General features: G+C 41.8%; 2 protein-coding genes across 24 annotated transcripts in view; both read right to left on the bottom strand.

Annotated features, from left to right (window-relative positions):
• Window positions 1–4,823: 4,823 nt before the first annotated feature.
• Window positions 4,824–26,593, bottom strand: part of ank2a (ankyrin 2a, neuronal) — a 77,629-nt gene continuing 55,859 nt past the window's right edge. Inside the window, exons 37-46 of the mRNA XM_051945962.1 lie at window positions 24,294–24,371; window positions 23,944–24,075; window positions 23,539–23,679; window positions 23,242–23,452; window positions 22,799–22,877; window positions 10,050–11,783; window positions 8,993–9,076; window positions 8,628–8,792; window positions 8,315–8,488; window positions 4,824–6,876 (exon numbers count right to left, since the gene is read on the bottom strand). Coding sequence (XP_051801922.1) covers window positions 6,862–6,876; window positions 8,315–8,488; window positions 8,628–8,792; window positions 8,993–9,076; window positions 10,050–11,783; window positions 22,799–22,877; window positions 23,242–23,452; window positions 23,539–23,679; window positions 23,944–24,075; window positions 24,294–24,371 — 2,813 coding nt within the window. The 3' untranslated portion in view covers window positions 4,824–6,861. The remainder of the gene's footprint in view (window positions 6,877–8,314; window positions 8,489–8,627; window positions 8,793–8,992; window positions 9,077–10,049; window positions 11,784–22,798; window positions 22,878–23,241; window positions 23,453–23,538; window positions 23,680–23,943; window positions 24,076–24,293; window positions 24,372–26,593) is intronic.
• On the bottom strand, window positions 11,783–22,782 carry LOC110965686 (uncharacterized). Of its 23 annotated transcripts, none has more exons than XM_051945068.1 (3): window positions 19,906–22,782; window positions 18,349–19,128; window positions 11,783–15,228 (listed from the first exon to the last, which is right to left on the bottom strand). In XM_051945068.1, exons 1-3 carry the CDS (start codon window positions 22,370–22,372, stop codon window positions 13,955–13,957), a joined length of 4,521 nt encoding a protein of 1,506 aa, XP_051801028.1. In that variant the 5' UTR covers window positions 22,373–22,782; the 3' UTR covers window positions 11,783–13,954. The 23 variants fall into 23 exon arrangements, with proteins under 23 accessions (XP_051801028.1, XP_051801029.1, XP_051801027.1 ...); XM_051945069.1 differs by having other exon boundaries at window positions 11,783–14,448; window positions 17,569–19,128; window positions 19,906–22,778; XM_051945067.1 differs by having other exon boundaries at window positions 11,783–15,048; window positions 17,389–19,128; window positions 19,906–22,777.

Raw genomic sequence — 26,593 nt, 5'->3', positions numbered from 1 at the left:
TGGCTTTTAAGTTGTTTTGTGTCGCTGGTTGTTTTTTTTTTTTTTACCCCCCTCCATGAAGAGATGTTGTGTACGTAAGACTTAAAATACTGGAAACAATTGTGTCATCTTTTTTCTAGTTCATTAGATTCATTCGATACACAGGCAGGATATTCTGGTCCAAAAGGAAGTGCTGTCTTGTAAATGAAACCGACTTCTTGGAAACACCAGTTGGACTCGTGAGTAAACTAGTTGGGTTGTAGTTCAGTAATTTATTGTTCTCTGTTGGACAGATACTTCCTTTATTTAGTTTCTGGTGTATACAAATATATTTAAAGAGTTAAGCACAAGGACTGGTTAGTCATTGATCTCAGTCGATGCTTATATTCCTGTTTAATTTTCTTAAAAAGTGGGGACATCTGGTGGATATCAGTAGAACTTACAGAGTGTCCAATATACTCACCCGTTAGGACAGTTAGAGTAACAACAGATTACATGACAACATCTTTAATATACCACGTAAGTGTCTAAGTAGAATAAATAAAGTTAGATTCTAGTTCTGGTGGTATGAAGGACAAGATTCAATAACCCTTCATGAAGACTTGTTGATCTGTTCCCACCTGACTGGCCAGTGGTCCATATTCTTAAATCAAATACAATAAAATACAATAAGCAACACTCTATACATTGAACAATAAACCTGAGAACAATAATAAACAGTAGCAATATTCCATATTCTTAAGTCATTTAATAGTGCACAGCTCAGCAAACATCATACTGTTCTTCATAGAAATCACAAAAAGCTGCTCTCAATAATCTTTTGTTGTTGTTTCTCTCTCTGGTGTCCATGATGTGCAGGTGAAGGAGAAAATGTCCGTGACACTGACTTTCTTTAAAAGTATTTTATTAAAAGAAAGAGCAGCATCAGTACAGACAGAACCTGCCTGGAAGGAGCCGGCCAATTGAATCCTCCTTGCTGGACAATGACCAGCAATCAGGTTTTATAGGTTTTCAACATATAGGAGGGGTTAAAACAAATGGGTCTTTATTGCCTACCATATGGGGAAAGCAGAGAGCATCCCCAAACAACTCCCCCTTGTCTACAACAGCTGAAGAATCCCTAAATCAGTGTTTTAGACAGAAGAACCCTCATAAAAACACCTCCAGCAGGGCTCTGTAAACAGGAGAACACTTTCCCATGGCATGGGTTGAATACAATGCAGGTTCCATCTGTGGTCAGAGACACCAGAGCAAACACTACATATAACAAGCAACTCATATCAAATACTAGAACAAACAAAACAGATTCTATACTACTAACTTATTAGGTAATACATGTAACAGATCAGATACCACACTTTCACAGTGAGCAGATGTTCTTGTGTTGTAGGTCCATGGCCCAGATGTGGCCATCGAACAGGCCGGGGGTAGTGATGTTACAAGATGTGCCGACTGCTTGACTGGTTCAAGGGGCAGCGAAACGCAATGGATTCCCAGTTCACATTTGTTGGATTTTTGTCTGCTGTATCTTTGCCTGCAATCGGTTTGAGATTCTTTTTCTCCATAGAAGAAGACCAAAAAGAGAAGATTCTCCCCTTTCTGGGAATACTTTGACCTGACTTCTCCTAATAAAGTGGCACATAACAAGTGAAGTTTAATGTGAGTATCTGTGACAACAGTGCACATCGCTTGTTCTAATTTCTTTTTTTTTTCTGGTGTTTCAAAAGTTGAAGTGTCTGTTTGTGTTCCAAGGAGCTGGAGAAATATTGTCCCCCAAAAAAAAACAAAACACCTAAATCCCAGCATTGTGGAAAAAAATTTATTTATTTTTTAATAAAAACAAATAAAATGCTGTCCCTACTTTTGTTTTTCACTGGTACCACAAGCACAGTCACATAACAAAAAGTAGCACAAGCACATTTTATTTCTGTCGCCCTTATTACAATTAAAAGTATTTAAACACTTTACAGAAAACCAGAACCTGACTCCAATCAAACAGTCAAGCTACAAATCTCAAATCTCTCCCCATTTTTTTCCACTTCCCCCCTCTATCTCTGCTATCAGGAAAGACAGACACTATATTAAGTATATTACTTGTTTATTAGCATTATCATTTAAAGGGGACATATTATGCAAACCTCACTTTGTGAAAGTGTTCTTACAGTAGTGTGTGTTGCAGTAGCTCATTATGAGGTTCGAATTTGAAAACTGTCAGTTTCCTCCCTGCCTTGCTACACCACATTTTGTGAAAATGCCTGCTCAAACGTCCGATTTTGATTTGGGTCCGCTTATGACGAAATAAGCGGATTTAACTCCTCCCCCTGACTGCGCCCCGCCCTCCACACTGTCCTACCAGCGTGCGTTGTCCTGGGTGAGGGAGGGGGTTCTGGAGTGGCGGTTCCCTCACAGCGCCACTCTTCTCTCGTTTCCCGGAGCTCGGCTTCTCGGCGCGGGCGCCGGGCAGTCTCATGCGAAGTGACCAGGCTCATGGCACCGGTAGCAGCTGTCTGGAGAGCGGCGGCGACGAGGCGACGTAGGCAGCTCGGTCTCTCGCCCCTCTTCTTCTCTGGGCCCGCTCTCAGCCATCCTGACGTGTGGCTTGAACGCGGAAGTCGTGGGGGGCCGGGACGTGAGCCTCTCTCGGCTTCTCGTAGTGCCTCGGCTGCCGGAGCATCTCCCCAGCTGCCAGAGCATCGCCCCAGCCGCCGGCAGCCAGCCGTCGGGCACCACCAGCCAAGAGTGGGGAGCCGCCCGGCGCCGCTGCTGTGCGGAAAGCAAACACTCAGCGAGGCACTACGAGAAGCCGAGAGAGCGGAACGTGCGCTCTTTTGGGTGTGAACGACTTCCGCGTTCAAGCCGCACGTCAGGATGGCTGAGTGCGGGCCCGGGGAAGAAGAGGAGCGAGAGACTGAGCCGCCTACGTCGCCGCCGCTCTCCAGACGGCTGCTACCGGTGCCATGAGCCTAGTCACTTCGCACGAGACTGCCCGGCGCCCGCACTGAGAAGCCGAGCTCCGGGAAACGAGAGAAGAATGGCGCTGTGAGGGAACCACCACTCCAGAACCCCCTGGCTGGCTGCTGGAGGCTGGGGAGATGCTCTGGCAGCCGGCAGAGCATCTCTCCTGCTAGACTCCTGCCTGTGGCGGCCCACCATTTCGCCGCGGTGGGTTCTTGGTGTGGTGGAGCTGTCGGGGATTACGGGAGCGAACTCTCCGCTGGCCGGCTCTTTTCCTCTTGGGTTTGCTCCCAAGAGGCGGCTCAGTCCCTCGGTGACAGCTTGTTGGAGCTCCCTCAGTTCTTCCTCCATCTGCAGTCGGGCGAGCGCCATCCCACTTCTGACACCAATGTAGCACTGAGCGCGTTCTCTCCCAGAGAGGGGAGGGGGGGTGGACAGATGCGTTCATTTGCATACCTGGAAGCAGGCCCAGAAACAGCTTGTTCTGAGGAGAGCTGGTGAGAATGAATTTTTCGACCGCTGAAACTCCGAACAAAGGATGATTTTGGGGCGAACAAACTTAAATACTATGTTTTTGGGCTTCTGAGACCTATATGATGTGACTGAAAAATAGCATAATATGGGACCTTTAAACACAATTCAAAGCTTCACATAGCAAAGCCAGTGTGTCATTATAGGCACTCTGCCTGTTTTATTGTATTTGTCCACTTGATGGCGCAGTAGAGCAAATGAAGCACCATGAAGCTTCGACCCATGAGTGAACCAATTGGATGGAAAGCCTCAATGCTTCATGAAGCTTCATCTCGCCATCACTACCGAGCGGCGTCTACTCGAGAGGTCTGCTCTTTATTATGTCTATGGTCTCCATGATGACGTTTCAGGAGTTCGTGAGAACGCAGGTACGGACAGTTACTGAGAAACGGTCACAGTCTTCTTACAGCAAAGGTACAAAGCTGCTCGTCTTCTCCTTCTGTGTCAGAAAACGTCGTCAAAGCTTCTTCAAATACAAACGAAATACAATCAAAAGATCAAACTAACGTCATTGATGCATTCATGTTCAGTCGAACAACGAAGTTGCGTTCAGTAGCGTCGGAAATCGGACTATCAGTAATGTAAATTTCAGACGAAAGTTTTTTTTGGGGGGGCACTGCCCCCACGTGCCCCCACTGGACAGGGTGTGAATGTTACAGTATACATGTACATGTTGTTGGTTTTGAAGTTTTATCTCTTGAGTTCTATTCTGCCCACTGAATTATGAGATTCTGCATTTTTTTTGTTTACAGTAAACTTTTTAATTTTTGTAAGATCCCAAAGTACCTATGCAAAGGCACACAGAAAATACGTAAGTAAATTCCTGCATTCCTGATTCATTCTTGTTGCAATATATTACAATGATGTAGAAAAATTAAAGTGCAAAGATCTGGTTTTATAATAAAATACTGATTTATCTAAAAAGAAACCATTCACACTTGAAAGATTAAAATTTATTTCATGTAATGCTCTCTGTTGTTGGTATTTTGTAGTTCAGTGTGCTAAGCGTGACAGCGTTTGTTTCCAAAGTGAGACTATTTGCTAGTGTTGTGGTTGAATGAGCTTATTTTGAGACATGTATGAAGTGTTTTGTTGGTGAGAAACAGTTTTGGGGATGAGATTAACTAACAGGAATCTGCTGCTGAAATGCCTACTGGTGTACCCCTGATGCCCAGCAGGGGGCAGCACAAGGTCTGTTCAGTACAGGAAGGAAAGGCCTCCTTTTCCTCTCTCAAAGGTGAGTTGATTAAAGACTAATGCAAGTGTTTTAAGATACAGTACAGCAGTGATGGTGTTGTAAAACAGCATGCATAATGACAAATCTGCAATTTCAAAACATTCAACCAGATACAACACTGTACATTTGAAGACTTTTATTCTCTATCAGCCATAGATACACTGCAGCCATTTTGTTTTTGTCTTTTTGAATTTTGATACAGTAATACATGCCCTTATAGATATTTATATATGCACTGTATATGTATGTAACTGTCATCATCACAGAAAAGGGATGCTGATTCTTCAAATTAAAAGCATACCTGTCACAGTGAACTTTCACTAAATTTGCATTTTACATTTTTTTTCTAAACCACAAAGTAAACAGTGATAGTGAAATAAATACATTACGTGTTGTAGATACATACAGTAGCGATGCTCAGAGCTGTGGATAATCATATGTTTAAGCTCTCAACCTCCCTCATGTGTCCATGTGCCATTATCTTGTATCTATCACCGATTCCTCCACAACAAGACAACCCCTGTGACTAAGATCTACTGTACCTCTGTACCTGTGCACAAGAAGCATGGAGGCGTCCCCTTCTGACATTCAGGAGTGCAAATGTGAGTTGTGTAAAATAAACATTTCTTTTCTTTGCTGACAGAAACTGGCACACGAACAGTCATTCATTCACCAACAACTCATACTTCTAACACCTGGTTCAAAAGATAAACTGATCAAATTCCACATTGAAGAAAACAGTTAGGAACCACAAATGGAGCTTCAGAAATATGTCTCTAGAACAGCTGTGATGATTTTGTGTCCTGTTGGCAAATTCTGAGGGATTTCTCATTAAAATCAAAGCTTGAGTAAGTTCTATATACTAACATGTAAACTAAACCAAAAATCAAAAATAAACTCTAAAATCAGACATCTTCAAACAACAGAATTTAAAATCACTCAATACTCCCTTCAAACCAACAGTGAATACAGTATCAACACAGGCTCAAACATACAGTACCTACAATCTAACCTCACTCACACAGTCACCATCCGCACAATACGAGTCAAGATCAACGATTTACGAGAAAACGCCCCCCAAAAAAAGAGTTCAACATAATAAGAAAGACTGAAAGAAAGACATAGAGAAAAGGGGAAAGAAAGGCAGAAGGACAATCCATTGAAGAACAAAGCAGTCAAAGCTAGGATCAAACTGACAGATGTTGATTAGTCATGCCTGTTCTACTTCACATGAGTGATTATTAATTCCTAGGCTACAGATGTCAGTAATGTTTAGATTATAGATAATATATCATTTCCAAAGACAGATTACACATAGTCTACACGAAACACAACAGCAGCAGCTAAATTCAGTGTCGATACAGTCTGATTTTTCTGTGTGACATCTTGACCACCTGAATCCAAAAAGCAGAGAGGCTAGTACAGTGAGTGAGAGTGTTTTGTTTTTTTTCCAGAAATGAATATCTGAGAAGCTCTAGTTGTGAGAGGCAGTGCAATGTGAAATATTGTCTTTCAGTCCAAGCACCTACTCAGATAGCAGTACCAGTATTTTGTAAAGTGTTCTTTACTTTTAGGAGGTTTGTGAGTTAGTTGATATGAACAGAGTTCCACTGTTTTCTTTGTTTCTTTGTTGTTGTTGTTGTCGCTCTACCATATGATCAAGACAAAGGTATCAGACATGGAAAGTAAAGTGAATCAGGAAAACAACAGAAGGCTTTCTTTGGTCACAAAAAAATGGCAAAACAACACCAGAACATGAAAAGAAAATCATGAATACATAATAACCAGCCATGGAAGAAAACTCTAAATTGTGAACAAAAAGTCATCTTCCAGGACCTAAATGGGAAGACTGTGGTAGCTTTGAGGTGCCGTGGTGCACACTGGGATTGCATGTGGCTAATGCATAGGATTAGCAGGGACTTTAGCATGTGCAGAGCCAGGGAGTGGGGGGAGAGTGTCACTCATTCTTCTACTCTTCCTCCTCTTCGTCCTCATCACTGTCCCCCTTTTCTTCTTGGTAGTAGCGGTGAAAGAGCTGGTGGAGATGCTGCTGGAGATCACGAGGTTTGGACCATTTACCAGGGTTGTCCACTTGCCCCGGAAGGACCCGTTCGTGCTGCCCAGCTCCCTTTACCACCGTTCGTCTGAGGGTGCGGCCTTTACGCATGTGGGCCCTAAAAGGTGGGATTGAAACAGAGGAAAGCAGTTCAATATCTTAAAAAAAGATCCACCTGTAGCTCTGTGGAAACTAAAAAAAGGATAAAAGGAAGAAACAAATCACACAAGTTCTATCATGCTCCATAAATCTTACGTTCAATTGCGCACCAACTTCATAGCTGACTTTTTAGTTGTAGAAACCAAGAGATGATGTCATAAAACTGGTGCTGCAAAGGCCACAGCATATGATGACCAATATTCACATGCCCTTTACTAAATAGCAAAATGACAGCAATAATTCCAGAAAAATGCATAGCACAACTAGCCAGTTTTTTTTCTTCTCACATTAAAAACTGTAAAGAAGACATTGGATTTGGATAATGTTGTTGCCTAAATAAGTAAATTAAACACTCAAAACTCATTGGTTAATTGTATGTTATACCTTAATGTCTGAATAAGAATACAAACATGTTACAGTACACTAGCAAGAGCAATATTAGTCAACAATAATCAGCATTAGTGAGTTCAATAAACCCAAGGATTATTGTAAAAACAAAAGTACACACAAACACTGGTAGTATTTCTCTCACACACACAACCAAACAGCAGCACTTCAGCACACACAAACCTCCTGACCACAGTTCCATCCTCTCTGACAGTCTCTCTTTCTACCACATGAGGGAGCTCTGTTCTGCTCAAACCACTGAAATAACCGAGTGCCTGGAGGCATGAAGAGGTGAAAATAGCATTCAATTCATTTGGAATGACATAGTTATGTAAACAGAAATCATACATGCGGTAGCTCTCCACATGCATGTGCAATGATTTTCTTCACTAGGATTCCTGCTGCACTATTGTATATTGAGGAATAGTAATGCATTCATATTCTGATGATCTAATATATATATATACACACACACCAACCAGCCACAACATTATACCACTGACAGGTGAAGTGAATAACATCGATCATCTTGTCATAATGCAATGTTCTGCTGGGAATCCTAGAGTCCTGACATTACTGGGGATTTTTGACATGTACCACCCACCTAAACATTGTAGGTCAAGCAACCCCTCCTAATCCCCCATGGCAACCACACTCCTTGATGCCAGTTGCCACCCTCGGCAGGCCAATGCACCCTGACATACTGCAATAACTGCTCAGGTTCCACACTCCCCAGATCCAAATCTTACTGAGCATCTGTGGGATGTGCCAGGATAAGTCTGATCTAGGTAGGCCCCACCCTGCAACCCACAGGACCCCCAGAATTCACTGACACCATTGCATCGCCACAGGACATCCCCAGAGGTCCTGTGTCCATGTCCCACTGGGTCAGAGGAGTTTTAGCAGCAGAAAGATGTGTGCAGTATTAGGCAGGTGGCCATAATGCCATGCCTGATCAGTATATATAAATCTGATGTGAAAAATAATAGTACCAAAGCTTATTAACAAACCTGTTTGAAGTCATCTCTGGCTGAGGGGAGGTCAGAGGCCAGAGTCGGATCACCTCGGTGTGTCATTGTTCTTTCGCCCTCCATCACTGTTGTCCTTTCTACGTGACTGACCTTACAATCATCAGCTGTCTCCTGCCTTGATGATGAGAGACCCTCATTTTCAGCAAATGTTACCTACATCAGAATGAAAAGTTATCAGTTCATTAGACTGTGCTTTAATATCAATATAAATGCCACTGTGTTTGACACTTTGAATTAAAAAGAGAATTTGATGACTATGATAACGAACACACGTAGTATGCAGTGCACTCACCTCTGTGTGGTCACCCTCACTCTTCAGTACAGTCCGCTTCACCACCTTAGAGTAACCGTCTCCTTCTGGCAGAGTGACGGACCCCTGAGAAGCTCCTTCTAATGACATCTCTTCATGCTCCACACCATCCACGGACACACACTTACGAATAACTTTACGGGTGACCTGAGCAATGTAATGAGTTCAAAGACATTTAGATAATTATCTACACATTTCACTGCAAACACTGCAAACTGTTCTGTGGTTGTCGATAACATGAAGAAATGGTAAGAAATTTTGTATTGCTGTGTAATGGCAAATTTGCTTTAAGATTTACTGGCTGCTGTGTAATATGTGCATTGGGCTTGTAAAGAATCTTGCTTCACCTTTTTGACAACCATGTGTCCATTTTCGTCCCTGTACTTTTCTTCTGTCACTGACTGAGTGGGGAGGTCAGGCATTTCATCACCCTGTAAGTGAAATAAGATAAGCAACAATCAGGAATGCAAACTTGAGTCAGGCTGAAGCTCACGAGTTTCATTCTCCACTTAATGGCAAAGCATATTAAAGATAAAACAGACAGTTTAGTTCACAAGAGGAGGGGATCTTTGGGACACACGACACAAACTTGCATTTTCAGGGTTATGTTTGTCAAAAAAAACAAAAAAACAAAGAAGAGCCCACAGCAGCAGAAAATACCTTCAAGAGGTTCAGCCATCTACGCAAATCAAGTGGCAGGTTGATTAATCTTCAAACACACATGTCCGCCCATTCGGATAACACTAACCATTGTTAGACAGTTTTTTTTTTTTAACCTGGTTAAGACCTTTTCTCCATGCTAATTTAAAACCACACTGATCATGCTAAATCAGATACCTGGATGACAACTCTCCTTCGTACTATTCTGGTGGTCACATATTCATCATCTGAACTTTCTGACATTGATCCGAGCTCTGCGGTGATCTCCTGATCGAGCAACACAAATCCACTAAGATTTAATGAATGACAATATGTACAACAACTGCAGCAAAGCAAGCAATAGGCAGAGTGATATGGTGCACTATCCAATATGCTGGATGTTGCATTTTCAGATGTCACATTGGAAAGTACAACATGGCAGTCTGGAACTTCAAAAAACATTTGAAAAAGATACCATGCTTTTAGTTAACTAAATTATAAATGTGCTTATTGGTGATAAAAAACAAAAAAACATTTAGCCTATTTTATTGCTGTGAGTGACACTGCTAGTTACAGGCAGCAAAGTGACATGCTAAGTTAGGATTTGTTAAATCTGAAATCAAAACGAAATGAGGAAGATAAGGGGTTTAAATCCCATTCATGTGGCCACAGGGTTAGCAGTCATTCCTTTCTGAAGCAAATATAAAATTTGGTTAGGCTCAGCTCTGGGGAAACTTGCGAGTTTTTAACCAAATCTCATCTTACCCTTGCCAGAGATTTATCAGTATCATCATATGCTCCAGTTTCACAGACAGGAGGCGGTCGTGAAGATTCACACAAGGTGAATTCTTCATCTGATGCTTCTGAAAAGTGTAGTAATTCTTCACTCTCTTCTTGTACATCATGAAGAGGCTCATGAACGAAAGGAGCATCTTCGTAATCTTCACTTCCAGAAGACAACAGCACTTTTCGATTCACCTTTTCTGGCTGATCATGAGGCTGGCTTTCACTTGACCCAGCCTTTGACTCAGGTTCCTCAAGCTCAGGCTCCGAGAAATCAGACGAAGCTTGTCTGCAGTCAAAGTAAGGCTCTGGGTCAGAATATTCACAGGTGGGGCTGTCTGCACTGCTATGCACTACTTCTGTGTACCCAGGTGGGATACTGTACTCCTCATCAGAGGCTGATGAAGTCATCTCAGTTTTGGGTTTGTCTAAAGTGGACTCTGAGTCAAAACATTCATAGTCTATTGGAGTAAGAGAGTCTTCTGAATACTGTCCACTGGCCCTTGGTCTGTCCTCATCTGAAGACGTCTCCAAGTTGCCTGAGGAGGAGTACGGCATCAGTTCGTCAAAACTGAAATGTCTTGCACATGTAACGGTCTCAGGAGTCAAATCAGAAAGCGACTGAGAAGAAATATCTTCACTTTGAGTGGTTTCAACAGACGCAGCTTTCCATAAATGTGGGAGTTGATCTGGGACATTCTGTGATGATGTTTCTTCTGTCAAACTCTTTAAATCATTAGATGGTGTAGTTGATTCGTGTCCTTCTTGACTTTGAGGAAGGTCCATTGTAGAGTCTTCCTGACCAAGATTAGTTAGATTTTTCTCTGGTACATCAGGCTGACTCATTGCAGCTCCTGAAGGAAGGGGCTCAATAGCATTTCCATCAGTTTTGCTTGACTGGAACATATCGTCATAAATAGTTGGGTCCACTGATGGCTCCATTTCTTCACATAGGTTTTGGGGAGATTCTGGGATTGAAAAGGACTCAGTAGGTGATACAGCACTGTCTTTATGAATATCAATGCTTGATCCTACACTTGTCTCAGAAGTTATATCAGAACTGGCTGTGACCACTTCAAGTTCAACTTGATGGACATGTGCTGGCTGTGTGGCTGCTGCATTTGTTTGGGTATCTTCTGCAAGCTGCACAAATGATGACATGCCGGCTCTTAAAGATTCCCGATTTTCTGTAGGGCATCGATCTTCAAAGGCAGCATCTTCAGATTCAGCACTTTCACCAGTGAATTCTGAGCGCGCTGGATCCAGTGTCTCTGGTCTAAACTTAAGTTTCATATCCTCCAGATCTGACAGAAGCTGGTCAAGCTGAGGGGACCCAGACTCTGATGACATTGGCGTGGACTTTGAGGACATGATGGTGGAAACAGCTGGATTGTCTTGAGCAGTTTGACAGAGTGAGTCTTGGGTCAATGAGCTTGGTGTAGGTAAGATAGAATCTTCACTTTGTTTAGGGAATGAGAGCTGTTTATCTTTTTGTGTTTTACCTATGTCAGAGGAATCTGAAATCGGTAAGTCTAGTTTTTCAGTAGAAAGTGTGTTTAAATCATGTGCCAAAGATGGTGTTTCGGGCAGAAGGACCTGACTCTGTACTAAATCAACATTGTTTTGTTCAGGAGATTGTGAAATATTTGTCTTGGAAGATGCAGTTGATACCTGAAAGAAATGATACAATGGAGTGGGGAAACAAATTACAAATGAATGTCATTTGTGGTTTCTTTGTTGATGAAAGGATGACTCAAATGAAACATGCAACTGACAAAAACAGGTTGTTGTTCAAATTAAAGGAGGAGCATCTCTAATGAAGAAATTCACTTGTAGCCCACATGCATGTAGGACATAATTATTAACATATTAATATCTATGTTAATAACATTAGTTTAGGAGACAACATAATTTACAATTCACAATATGCACTATAGTGGGTCACAAATTCACTTGAGTGATAATCAGGATGTTGTGCAACATGAAGGTTTAAACTCATTTTAAGTAAATGTTGCGGCCTGTCTAAATGTAAAACAAGAAAACATTTCAATTTTCATCAAGAGGCAAGATTCAGCAATTTATAGTATTTGTCTCAGTCAAATAATACTGTTTCCTGTATTTTTGCTCCCTCCCCCACAGGTAGATAATACTGCTATGAGAACAAAAACAATTGTTTGATGTGCAACTTCGCTAACATAATTTAAGGCAGAATATCGGAGGAGGGCAACAGTGGGAAGCAGTATTTTGCTATATTCATGAATTTATACCATCACATTTAATTTACCAGCTGAAGTCAGTTCTAAATTGACCTGATCTCTGTCACTGGGACACAGTCATTGAACATTACAGATGCCAATGGTAGTATGTCTATGTGATCTGTTTTTTTTATGTTTGGTATGTAAGCAGTGGGAGCATGAGCCTTACAAACAGGAGAACAAACATAGCAAACCGTACATGCCTCCAGCTGTGGCAAGTTTAGACTATTACAGTTGTTTAGTGAAGATGTAAATAGTGATATGCAACTTATAGTATATTATAACAATAAAAAAGTATAAAAGCTTCATGTTATTAGGTTTGGATCATAGTACTTCACAGTAGTTCTCTTCACTTGAAGATCAGTTCGTCTACTTGAACGTAAACATGCCACAGCAAGACAGTAAAGCCCCTGTTTGTTATTAGTGGAAGCTTGAGGAATAATTCTACTGAATTCACACCTTTGTACTGCCATATTCATTACTTTTGAAGCCAACACTGCATTCACTGATATGCAATAGCTTTTGCCGTCTTACCGACACCAAGGAACTTTTTCTCTTGTCCTTGCTCATGGATGTTCTTTTCATGTTCTTGGGAAAATGAATCTTTGGTGTGTGAAGTCTTTAATTGGGATTCAGGATTTGTCCATTAATGTTCATACACATGTGGTCTTCATTTCATCGATTCTTTGTTTGGGTTTGTTCATAGAAAGCCTCCTCCAGCGAGACAGCATGATGAAATCCATTTTTTCACACATGGCTTGTGACTCAACTGTACAAAATTGGCAAATGATATATGACTTGACCTGATCTAGTCGAGATTCTTTAGTGTCCAAAAAAAAAAAAAAGCCTTTGTAGCGTTAGTGAATGCTACACCTTCTAATTTATTGTCATTGTCATCTCAGATTTAGCAACTATATATTAAAAAATCCTCATAGATGGAATCTTTTTTGTGTGGCACTCCCAGAGAGTGGTTTACGCAGAGTTAAGTGTCCTATTTGGTTTAAAAACAATCAAATTCTCAAACTGATTGAAGAAGTTGAGAGATAAATGATCTAAACTCACCCAACCAATGGTCGAAGAATGACTGAATACTTATGATCTAAGGGAAATTTATGAAGGACTAATAAAATCAAACACAATTGGAAATCTAGTCTGCTCTCACCAAACAACATAAATATCTAGAATAAGGTAATCAAGGCAAACAGATATGCTTTGTGATTTCTCAATGTTTTTGGGGACAGTGAAAAGTGGCTTCTGAACAGTTGGCTTCTTGTAAGTTGAAATAAAGAAGATTAATCCATCAACTAGATGTAATACTTTAGGTTGAGTTAGGATAGACTCTGACAGTGAAGTATGCTTATGAAATTAAAATCACGAAAGAATTGTCAACCAAGTGTCAGGCATTTGAAATAGTGATATGACACGCAATTACAGGTGAAAAACAACACAGACTGCACATTTGAAAACAGAAACTTGTCTTTGTAGAAAACAAAACAAAACATGAAGAGCTGTGAAAACTATGAGAAGAATTTGAAATGTTGCTTGGACTCTGATCTGTGAAGTAATACGTCAAACTTGTTGATGGTATAATGGACTGATGATGCTGAACCAAATTTCTTGGGTCAACCGAATTTACTGAACAAACTGTATTTCACAACATGAACATTTTCCCCGATAAACAGGATCATACGAATGTGACATTAGTCTGTTAAGAAAGGGTTTAAGTCTGCCCCTGGATGCCACTGGTATAACTGTGTCATGCGAGTTTGCAGAAAATGAATCAGAAGAAAAAAGACTGGGCTGTGTAGAACTGGTCTGAGATACAGGGATTGACACATTTTTGTTGAAAAATGATGTGGCCAGTCTCTCAGGTATACTGGCATGGCTTTCTTCTGCATGTTTAAGAGGTTGGGTAGAGCAGACAAATGAGGATGTTATGTCAAACAATTGTGTGTGATTGGGGGGAATAGGTGAAAAAGACTCTGGAGAATCTCCTCTGTTTTCCTCAAACATTTCTTCAAGACAAAATTCAAAGTCCACAACATCTGACATTGTTGACAGAGGAGATATTGCTCTGTTCTCTGAATAGTTTAAATAGTAATTGCAATGTTGACCTTTCAAATGACCTACTTTCATCAGAGAAGGAGAAGAACGATGATCAACTGAGGCCACAGATTCTGGGGAGGATGCTCTGAAGTCCAACAGCCAGTCATGCAAGAGCGAAAAGTCATAATCAGAAAGTTCCGATTCTGGGGACAACGCTCTGCTACTAAATAACTTATCAAGCTGAAAGTCTGATAAAACTGACTGAGGGGAGTCTGGCCTGGTCTCATCAAACAGAAATTCCAGACACAAATCAGTGCCTTCCCAGTCTGATAAAGTGGACTCCGGTGTAAAAGACCTGGTTCCTGTCACTTCAACATGGCAATCGATAGAGGCAGATCTGAACTGAGGAACAGGAGAGTCAGGAGACAGGGGTCTAAGTTCACTTTGAGACTCGACTGACTCGGGAGACTGAGGTCTTAATTCGCCCACCCATTCGTCTATTGGGGAAAGTCTGCATTCCTCCTCTGATGACATGGCTGAAGGCCACACAGTGCTCCACCGATACACTTTGGTTCCTACGTCCGCATCTGCTTGATGGTTGTACGTCATTCCCCTCACAACATCTGCATATGTAAGAGGTCTGAATGCAGACAACAGTGGAAATGAAGTCCCAGTTCCACCTGCATGTCTGGATTCAACACATGGTGGAAGTGAATCTGGAGAATCTGCTCTGTTTTCATCAAACATTTCTTCAAGACAAAATTCAAAGTCCTCAACATCTGACATTGTTGACAGAGGAGATATTGCTCTGTTCTCTGAATAGTCTAAATAGTAATTACAATGTTGGCCTGACATTTGACCTACTGTCATGAGAGGAGGAAAAGAACATCCCTCATCTGAGGCCACAGAATCTGGGGAGGATGCTCTGAAGTCCAAAAGCCAGTCATGCAAGAGCGAAAAGTCATAATCAGAAAGTTCCGATTCTGGGGACAACGCTCTGCTACTAAATAACTTATCAAGCTCAAAGTCTGATAAAACTGACTGAGGGGAGTCTGGCCTGGCATCATCAAACAGAAATTCCAGACACAATTCAGTGCCTTCCCAGTCTGATAAAGTGGACTCCGGTGTAGAAGACCTGGTTCCTGTCACTTCAACATGGCAATCAATATAGGTAGATCTGAACTGAGGAACAGGAGAGTCAGGAGACAGGGGTCTAAGTTCACTTTGAGACTCGACTGACTCGGGAGACTGAGGTCGTAACTCATCTACCCATTCGTCTATTGGGGAAAGTCTGCATTCCTCCTCAGATGACATGGCTGAAGGCCACACAGTGCTCCACTGATACACTTTGGTTCCAACGTCAGCATCTGCTTGATGGTTGTATGTCACTCCCCTCACAACATCTGCATATGTAAGAGGTCTGAATGCAGACAACAGTGGAAATGAAGTCCCAGTTCCACCTGCATGTCTGAATTCAACACATGGCGGAAGTGAATCTGGAGAATCTGCTCTGTTTTCCTCAAACATTTCTTCAAGACAAAATTCAAAGTCCTCAACATCTGACATTGTTGACAGAGGAGATATTGCTCTGTTCTCTGAATAGTCTATAAAGTAATTACAATGTTGGCCTGACATTTGACCTACTGTCATCAGAGAAGGAGAAGAACGATGATCAACTGAGGCCACAGATTCTGGGGAGGATGCTCTGAAGTCCAAAAGCCAGTCATGCAAGAGCGAAAAGTCATAATCAGAAAGTTCCGATTCTGGGGACAATGCTCTGCTACTAAATAACTTATCCAGCTGAAAGTCTGATAAAACTGACTGGGGGGAGTCTGGCCTGGCATCATCAAACAGAAATTCCAGACACAAATCATTGCCTTCCCAGTCTGATAAAGTGGACACCGGTGTAAAAGACCTGGTTCCTGTCACTTCAACATGGCAATCAATATAGGTAGATCTGAACTGAGGAACAGGAGAGTCAGGAGACAGGGGTCTAAGTTCACTTTGAGACTCGACTGACTCGGGAGACTGAGGTCGTAACTCGTCTACCCATTCGTCTATTGGGGAAAGTCTGCATTCCTCCTCAGATGACATGGCTGAAGGCCACACAGTGCTCCACTGATACACTTTGGTTCCAACGTCAGCATCTGCTTGATGGTTGTATGTCACTCCCCTCACAACATCTGCATATGTAAGAGGTCTGAATGCAGACAACAGTGGAAATGAAGTCCCAGTTCCACCTGCATGTCTGAATTCAACACATGGCGGAAGTGAATCTGGAGAATCTGCTCTGTTTTCCTCAAACATTTCTTCAAGACAAAATTCAAAGTCCTCAACATCTGACATTGTTGACAGAGGAGATATTGCTCTGTTCTCTGAATAGTCTAAATAGTAATTACAATGTTGGCCTGACATTTGACCTACTGTCATCAGAGAAGGAGAAGAACGATGATCAACTGAGGCCACAGATTCTGGGGAGGATGCTCTGAAGTCCAAAAGCCAGTCATGCAAGAGCGAAAAGTCATAATCAGAAAGTTCCGATTCTGGGGACAACGCTCTGCTACTAAATAACTTATCCACCTGAAAGTCTGATAAAACTGACTGAGGGGAGTCTGGCCTGGCATCATCAAACAGAAATTCCAGACACAAATCATTGCCTTCCCAGTCTGATAAAGTGGACTCCGGTGTAGAAGACCTGGGTCCTGTCACTTTAACATGGCAATCAATATAGGTAGATCTGAACTGAGGAACAGGAGAGTCAGGAGACAGGGGTCTAAGTTCACTTTGAGACTCGACTGACTCGGGAGACTGAGGTCGTAACTCGTCCACCCATTCGTCTATTGGGGAAAGTCTGCATTCCTCCTCAGATGACATGGCTGAAGTCCACACAGTGCTCCACTGATACACTTTGGTTCCAACGTCAGCATCTGCTTGATGGTTGTATGTCACTCCCCTCACAACATCTGCATATGTAAGAGGTCTGAATGCAGACAACAGTGGAAATGAAGTCCCAGTTCCACCTGCATGTCTGAATTCAACACATGGCGGAAGTGAATCTGGAGAATCTGCTCTGTTTTCCTCAAACATTTCTTCAAGACAAAATTCAAAGTCCTCAACATCTGACATTGTTGACAGAGGAGATATTGCTCTGTTCTCTGAATAGTCTAAATAGTAATTACAATGTTGGCCTGACATTTGACCTACTGTCATCAGAGAAGGAGAAGAACGATGATCAACTGAGGCCACAGATTCTGGGGAGGATGCTCTGAAGTCCAAAAGCCAGTCATGCAAGAGCGAAAAGTCATAATCAGAAAGTTCCGATTCTGGGGACAATGCTCTGCTACTAAATAACTTATCCAGCTGAAAGTCTGATAAAACTGACTGGGGGGAGTCTGGCCTGGCATCATCAAACAGAAATTCCAGACACAAATCATTGCCTTCCCAGTCTGATAAAGTGGACACCGGTGTAAAAGACCTGGGTCCTGTCACTTCAACATGGCAATCAATATAGGCAGATCTGAACTGAGGAACAGGAGAGTCAGGAGACAGGGGTCTAAGTTCACTTTGAGACTCGACTGACTCGGGAGACTGAGGTCGTAACTCGTCTACCCATTCGTCTATTGGGGAAAGTCTGCATTCCTCCCCAGATGACATGGCTGAAGGCCACACAGTGCTCCACTGATACACTTTGGTTCCAACGTCAGCATCTGCTTGATGGTTGTATGTCACTCCCCTCACAACATCTGCATATGTAAGAGGTCTGAATGCAGACAACAGTGGAAATGAAGTCCCAGTTCCACCTGCATGTCTGAATTCAACACATGGCAGAAGTGAATCTGGAGAATCTGCTCTGCTTTCCTCAAACATTTCTTCAAGACAAAATTCAAAGTCCTCAACATCTGACATTGTTGACAAAGGAGATATTGCTCTGTTCTCTGAATAGTCTAAATAGTAATTACAATGTTGGCCTGACATTTGACCTACTGTCATAAGAGGAGGAAAAGAACATCCCTCATCTGAGGCCACAGAATCTGGGGAGGATGCTCTGAAGTCCAAAAGCCAGTCATGCAAGAGCGAAAAGTCATAATCAGAAAGTTCCGATTCTGGGGACAATGCTCTGCTACTAAATAACTTATCCAGCTGAAAGTCTGATAAAACTGACTGGGGGGAGTCTGGCCTGGCATCATCAAACAGAAATTCCAGACACAAATCATTGCCTTCCCAGTCTGATAAAGTGGACTCCGGTGTAAAAGACCTGGGTCCTGTCACTTCAACATGGCAATCAATATAGGCAGATCTGAACTGAGGAACAGGAGAGTCAGGAGACAGGGGTCTAAGTTCACTTTGAGACTCGACTGACTCGGGAGACTGAGGTCTTAATTCGTCCACCCATTCGTCTATTGGGGAAAAACTGCATTCCTCCTCCGAAGACATGGCTGAAGGCCACACAGCGCTACACTGATATACTGTGTTTCCAACGTCAACATCTGCTTGATGGTTGTACGTCATTCCCCTCACAACATCTGCATATGTAAGAGGTCTGAATGCAGACAACAGTGGAAATGAAGTCCCAGTTCCACCTGCATGTCTGAATTCAACACATGGCGGAAGTGAATCTGGAGAATCTGCTCTGTTTTCCTCAAACATTTCTTCAAGACAAAATTCAAAGTCCTCAACATCTGACATTGTTGACAGAGGAGATATTGCTCTGTTCTCTGAATAGTCTAAATAGTAATTACAATGTTGGCCTGACATTTGACCTACTGTCATCAGAGAAGGAGAAGAACGATGATCAACTGAGGCCACAGATTCTGGGGAGGATGCTCTGAAGTCCAACAGCCAGTCATGCAAGAGCGAAAAGTCATAATCAGAAAGTTCCGATTCTGGGGACAATGCTCTGCTACTAAATAACTTATCCAGCTGAAAGTCTGATAAAACTGACTGGGGGGAGTCTGGCCTGGCATCATCAAACAGAAATTCCAGACACAAATCATTGCCTTCCCAGTCTGATAAAGTGGACACCGGTGTAAAAGACCTGGGTCCTGTCACTTCAACATGGCAACCAATATAGGCAGATCTGAACTGAGGAACAGGAGAGTCAGGAGACAGGGGTCTAAGTTCACTTTGAGACTCGACTGACTCGGGAGACTGAGGTCTTAATTCGTCCACCCATTCGTCTATTGGGGAAAAACTGCATTCCTCCTCCAAAGACATGGCTGAAGGCCACACAGCCCTACACTGATATACTGTGTTTCCAACGTCAACATCTGCTTGATGGTTGTACGTCATTCCCCTCACAACATCTGCATATGTAAGAGGTCTGAATGCAAACAGTGGAAATGAAGTCCCAGTTCCACCTGCATGTCTGAATTCAACACATGGCGGAAGTGAATCTGGAGAATCTGCTCTGTTTTCCTCAAACATTTCTTCAAGACAAAATTCAAAGTCCACAACATCTGACGTTGTTGATAAAGGAGATATTGCTCTGTTCTCTGAATAGTTTAAATAGTAATTGCAATGTTGGCCTGACATTTGACCTACTGTCATGAGAGGAGGAAAAGAACATCCCTCATCTGAGGCCACAGAATCTGGGGAGGATGCTCTGAAGTCCAAAAGCCAGTCATGCAAGAGCGAAAAGTCATAATCAGAAAGTTCCGATTCTGGGGACAACGCTCTGCTACTAAATAACTTATCAAGCTCAAAGTCTGATAAAACTGACTGAGGGGAGTCTGGCCTGGCATCATCAAACAGAAATTCCAGACACAATTCAGTGCCTTCCCAGTCTGATAAAGTGGACTCCGGTGTAAAAGACCAGGTTCCTGTCACTTCAACATGGCAATCAATATAGGCAGATCTGAACTGAGGAACAGGAGAGTCAGGAGACAGGGGTCTAAGTTCACTTTGAGACTCGACTGACTCGGGAGACTGAGGTCTTAATTCGCCCACCCATTCGTCTATTGGGGAAAGGCTGCATTCCTCCTCTGATGACACAGATTTAGTCCACACAACTGCCAAATTAGTTGTTTTGTCAGCTAGCAAAATATTTTCCTGTTTTTTGTTTGCAATGCCCTTAACAACATCAGCATATGTCAGAGGCTTTGCAGCTGACAGCACAGCAGGATTACGTTCTCTGTTTACAGTTTCAAGAAAGGCTGTTGTTGTGTTTGACACGTGATGTAATACATTTGGAAACTCTAAATTGTACTTCTGTCTTTCCACAAAGTTAAATATCATAGGTTTTGGTGTGTGTAATTCTCTGAAGGCCTGAGAAATTTCATGAAGTTTCTTATTTTCTTTGTGATCTGAGTAAGAATTACTCTTCAACGTTTCCCTTCGCCTATGTAAATGCACTGACTTTTCTTTTGAAATGTTTGGTATTTCATTTGTTAACTCATCTTCTTTCTGACCTACCGATGCTGTGTCCTGACAAGATTGTGGTTCCAACTTAGAAAGCCAGTAACCAAGGTAAGATTGGTTTCTTTGTTCTTCTAGTTTTTTAGCTTTAACAGATTTTTCTGTTTGACTTGAACAGCTTGAGACTTCACTGGAGATACTTTTAATGTCTGCAACAGGTTGCAGATAAGAATTTGATCTGACACATTTCTGAGGGAGAGGAGGAATATTATCTGAAGTTCTTGTTTCTTGTGTAATGGGACTATCTGGACCCACTTCCTTACCACAGACTTCAGTGTAAGGAGCTGACCTCAGCAACGGTGAGGGTGAAATTTCTCCTGAATACAACAAGTAATAATCACAATACTGACTCCTGAGTTGTGTGCGGGTTGGTTCAGAGAGTAAGAGTTCAAGAAATGAGAAACTGCACTGAGAAGTTTGAGATTCTGGAGAGAATGGTCGGCAGTCTCTATCTGAAGATTCAAAATCATGAATAGATACTGACTGAGGCGAACACATTCCTCTATCAGAAGAAACATTTTCAAGTAATAACTCAATGTCTGATGTCACAGGTGAGAATGCTCTACACACTTTCTTTTTATGTATACGTTCAGGTAATGGTTGGCTACATTTAGGTACTCTGGAGTCAGGAGACAGTGGCCGATACTTATCCCAAAACTCACAGGACTTAATCACAGGAAAGGCGGAATGTTTAGAATCAACGGGTGGTTCACAGTCACATGTATGAGTTTGATAAGGGCTTAATTTATTTTCAGTGAAGTTAATCATAACTTCTGGTGAACTACATGTATCAGACAATGGAGAGAATGCCTGACTGTCATCTAATACACTGAAAAAGTCTGCAGGTAATACTCTTCTTTCTCTCTGTGGAGAGTCAGGTGACATTGCCCTATAATCACCAAGTGACATTACAGAGTCTGGGGATGATAGTCTTGGTATAGAATCATATAATATACATGCGTCTGCAGTGAAAAGACCACTTTCATTAATAGGTGAAAAAGAGCCACATTGGTCATCGGACACCAAAGAATCAGGGGTCAAAGGACTGTATGGTATAAAAGTGGAAGGTAATGTCAGATCTTGTTCAGGGGCTTGTGGTGTGAGATGGGTAATAGGCAGGAAAAAGCTGGAAGAGGCAGTCTTTGGCTCAGAAATGTAAGATGATTTTGTCTGTATTGTGCCATGGTCACTGTCTGGATTAAGAAAACACAAATTGTCGTGTCTCTCAGTTGAGTCACAAGCTATGTGAGTAGGCCCATATGTTGTCATACTGTGTGGCAAAATGTTCTTTGCTACCTTCGTTGGTTTCACCATGCTGCACTTAGCAGCAGCAACAATGGGCTCTATTGACTGAATATCATCATTATCATCAATGAAGGCCATGCTTTCTGGACACCCATGACCGTAGACTTTGGGTTTAGTGTTTTCTTCTTTGCTTGACTTGAAGGGTTTGAATCTCGTATCCACACCTGAAATGCGTGGAATTTTTTCATGATCATACAGTACTTTGTAGATTTGGGCTGGTATCTCATCAGTAGACTTCTGAGAGAGCCTGCTTTTTTGAGCTACACCTGTGTCATCTTCAGTCATAGCCAGAGTGTGATGGTCGTGCTCTGGTGCCAAGGCTGAGAGGCTGGGATCATAGATTCTTCTGGCAATGGTTTTACCTGCATCTGTATCGCCATGCTGTGGTATACGGCTTAGCTCATCACAAAGCTCACTGAAGTCAGTCTCAGCTTTGTCTGACTCTGACAGACTCAGACTAAAGTCTCTGATATATATAGATGAATGTAACTTTAGAATTTCAGGTGATTCGCCATGGTCATCTTCACAACCAAAATGTTTCAATGATAAGACTCGGCTAGAGTCAGCTTTGACTTGAGTGCCACCTTGGAAAGATCTGATGAAAAGAGCTTCAACACTGCAGCATACTTGCTGGTCTTTCACTTCGGGGTCATAAACCTGTGTTGCTTGCCTTCCCAATGCTGCTTCTTTTGAAGTGCGTAGCGTACTTACTTGCTCATCTAAGTTGTCGTAAATTGCAGGTTCTTGTGTAATTACATCCTCAGAGGTCCATAGGTTAGGGTTTAATTCACTGAAAAACAAAAAGAATAGGTCACATAATGCAATTTTGAAGATGAATGTGATATGTCAGAGCCTGAATAGAACAACAAAAAAGAGCAACATTCACAAACAGTGGACATGGGACAAATATACCCACTGTACGCCACAGTGCACTAGTACTGTCAGGATTTGGCACAATTCTATTTGATAGCCTCAACATGTTGATTGATAACAGACTCCAGACAAACAACTGTTTTTTTAATACCTTTTGATAGCTTTACCTCTATTTGCCTGGTATGTGCTATGAGTGCTAATCAAAGTGCAACAACGTGTCACCATGTTCCATTGTCAATGTGTGTTGCAGAGACAGGAATTATTTGAAGTAAATGATTTACTGTGGGATCTCAAGCTCCTCCAGTAGGTCACCATGCATGCTCTCTGAGGGAGTGTGTCCAATAGGTTCGGCCCATGAAGGAATATCCAGTAGGGAAGCAACAGAGAGGTCTTCTTCAGAAACAGCTGGGGGTGGTCTGCGGTCTGACTCCACTCTCCTCACGATTCTGGGGCTGTCTACATCCTCTTGCACTGAGGATAGGGCTACTGACACTGAAAAAACACACACATGTGATAATTAAGAGTACAAGCAAAACTGTAAATAGAGCGTGGTGTAAAGTGTTTGAAGCTGTTACTACCTTCACTGTGATCCAGTGTCTTCTCTATTTCTGCATAAGTTCTGGATGTTTGCTCTTGAACTGACTTGTTCATCTGGGTTTCAATAAGATGAACAATGTCCATGCGGTTGATCTTAGTTAGTCTCTTAATCAGACAGTCCTCTGTGGATGGATTTAGTAATCATTATTATGAAGTAGAAAAACATTAATTTACCAAAAACAACAAACAAACAAAATAAACATATTGACAAAATTGGAGACAAAACAACATATTCATTCCAGAGACTGTGAGCACTAAAGTAAAAGGTATATTGTTAATCCATCATCCTCAAACAAATTAAGAATGGCTAACAGATTTTTAAGTACTGTACTGACAAATATTACGAAAATGTGAAGTGAAACCGGTGAAACCACAACACCATGTACCTGTGGCATGTTTGCCTTCCCGCTCAACCCAGCGCTGCAGCAAGGCATGGCTCTGCTCTTGAAGAGAATTGGGATTCTCTGTTCTCACTAGCTGAATATCATCCTCACTGAATTCAAGTTCTCTTGCCAGTTCTGGGGTGATGGATAACAAAGCAAGAAATAAAAAACTTAAAAAGTAAACTTGAATGATATATTCAGTGTTTTCCTGCTTTCAGCTATTCCTTAAATCTTGTTAAAAATGCATAAGTTCAAGTTTTAAAAAACTATACACATTGCATCTTGCGAGAATGCACAGAATTTTTGAAATTGTAATTTAAAACAATAAATAACTGCATTATTTGACAACTTACCAGTCCAGCTGAAGCCAAGAAGATCTGCAATGATAGCTAATGTTTCCTCTTTCCTGTCAGCATCATCCTGCCAATCAACTAAAAAATTCCACCATATCCAAACATGAATTTTAGAATCATGACCTCAATCACACATTTAACAATATATCTTGTAAAAGAAAAAAGTACTGTGGGTAGTTGCCATGTGAAGATGCTTAAGTGGAGATGTAAAATGGACTTCAAACTAAATGTGGATCTGTAATGTTGACATGGATGATAACATAAAGGTTGGATTCCAGAGGAGTCGACTTGTTTACAGACACTTACTATTTGGTCATAATTAGCACACCATACTTTTTAATCATTAATGTAAGCCATGTCATTGATGTGCTGATTAAGCAATGTGGAGGTTAATATTAGTATTAGTCAATATTAGTATAGATAACAGAAACAAATTAGTCGAACTCTGCATCAAAATAGTTAAAGCTAATTCTTTAACCAACATGGCCATTCAATCTTGAGATTGCAAATACACAAACACAGATGAAGAAGTAACTGACCAACATGCAAAACACCACAACTTACACACACACAACACACACAAACATGAACAGACAAACATGTGGACAAGACAACAGTGCAAGATAGGACAAGACAATGTATGAAAACATCACAAAATAAGTAATGGTGACATTTTTCTTAACAAGAGGAAAAGGGTCTTGCTGCTGAGGAGCAGAGATTTAAAAAGATCAAAAGCCCATTGTAGGTCTGGCCATACCTGCCGTACACTCTGGAGTTTGGTCATCGATGATTCTCTGCATCTGAGTTGCCACTGTGTCATCCCAAGCAGGCCTGGATTCAAATACATCCTCTGTTGCACAAGACGGATGCACAACTGGCGACAGATTACTATCAAAATCTGAACTATGTGAGACTGGAGTTTCATATGTGAAGATAACAGAATCTGGACTCTTGTGACTAGAGCTGCTTGGTTCATCAGTATCCAAAGAGGACGTAACAGATGTTTCTACAGTCCTGGACAGTTGGATGTCTTCCTTTGTGGAAGAGCTTGGAGAGAACATATGAGCTGGAGGTTTTTGTTGCATCATGTCACCAAGTTTGGACGGAGAAAGGTTGGATTTAATAGTGGGATCACAGCTGTCAGAATAACTCCTGTCTTTAATAGAGGCTTTACTTGTGGTACTAGCCTCAGATTTAGTCCTACGAACCAAAGTTGTGCTTTTATCTGCCTGATCAAGCTCAGATATCTGTGACTGTTTCACATATTTTTCCAATTTGAAATGGCTAGTCTCTTTTATCGTGGTGGCTGATTTGATTGCCAAAGGTATGAGGGATTCCTGATGACTTGCTGGTATGTCAAGCTGTGCAGCTGAAATTGTCATCTCAATGACTGAACACTCGTCTTCTTCATCTTCTTCCACATCATCGTCATCATCATCAGGAGAGGAGTCTGAGAAATCATGGCTCTGCTTCGTGTACGCAGAATGGACAAATGTGGATGTGTCCGACTGAAGGTCAGCTATGGTAGAGTCTAGATAGTCTAGTCCAAGGCTTTTAAGGCTTTCAGCTTCAGCATTAACATTTGTTAGACTCTCCAAAGCACTGGTAGCACCAGGCTGAATCTCTGTGGAGCTGCCAAGATTAGCAAGTATCTTCTCAGGCTCTGCCTTGTCACTTGACCGTTTGATGAGAGTTCTGGGTTTGGGACGAGGGATTTCGTCACTGGCATCCTCTTTTGAATGTGATTTTGGGATCTCTTGAAGAGATACATCTGAATCTGAATCCCTTCTCTGTAAAGCTATAGATCTTGTGTGGGCTTCTTCAGCCTCTTCTGGAATAACTTCATCAACTGGGTGTTCCCCAATATGAAAAAAGGCATATCCATCCACTTCTTCATCAAAGCTCCTCCTTGTCATATCAATAGCTCCACCTCTGGTCATTTCAAAAAGCTTCCCCTCTTGAAACTGAAATGGATCAGGAGATCTCTCATCACCTGGTGTTTGAACAAATGTTTTGTCAGGTGTCTTTCTGTTCTCTGCAGGACTATAATTCAGTAGTTCCTCAACTTTGACCTGTGTGTTGTCACCCTCACATCCTAAAACATACTCTAGTTTGATAGTAGATCCTATAGCCTCAGGTTTACTGACAGAACCTGAACTATCTGACAGTGGTGATTCCACTTCTTTGTCTTCATCTGAATTTTCCTTTTCTTTTGCAGAGCAGGAAAAGTGTGTGTCAGTGACTGGTGAAGGCTCGCCTTTTATGGTGTCTCTATTCTTGTGTATTTCTGCTTCTCTTTC

This window comes from Acanthochromis polyacanthus, chromosome 3, assembly GCF_021347895.1.
Source record: "Acanthochromis polyacanthus isolate Apoly-LR-REF ecotype Palm Island chromosome 3, KAUST_Apoly_ChrSc, whole genome shotgun sequence".
In the NCBI taxonomy this organism is placed as follows: domain Eukaryota; kingdom Metazoa; phylum Chordata; class Actinopteri; family Pomacentridae; genus Acanthochromis; species Acanthochromis polyacanthus.
This window is presented reverse-complemented; position numbering and strand designations above follow the sequence as displayed.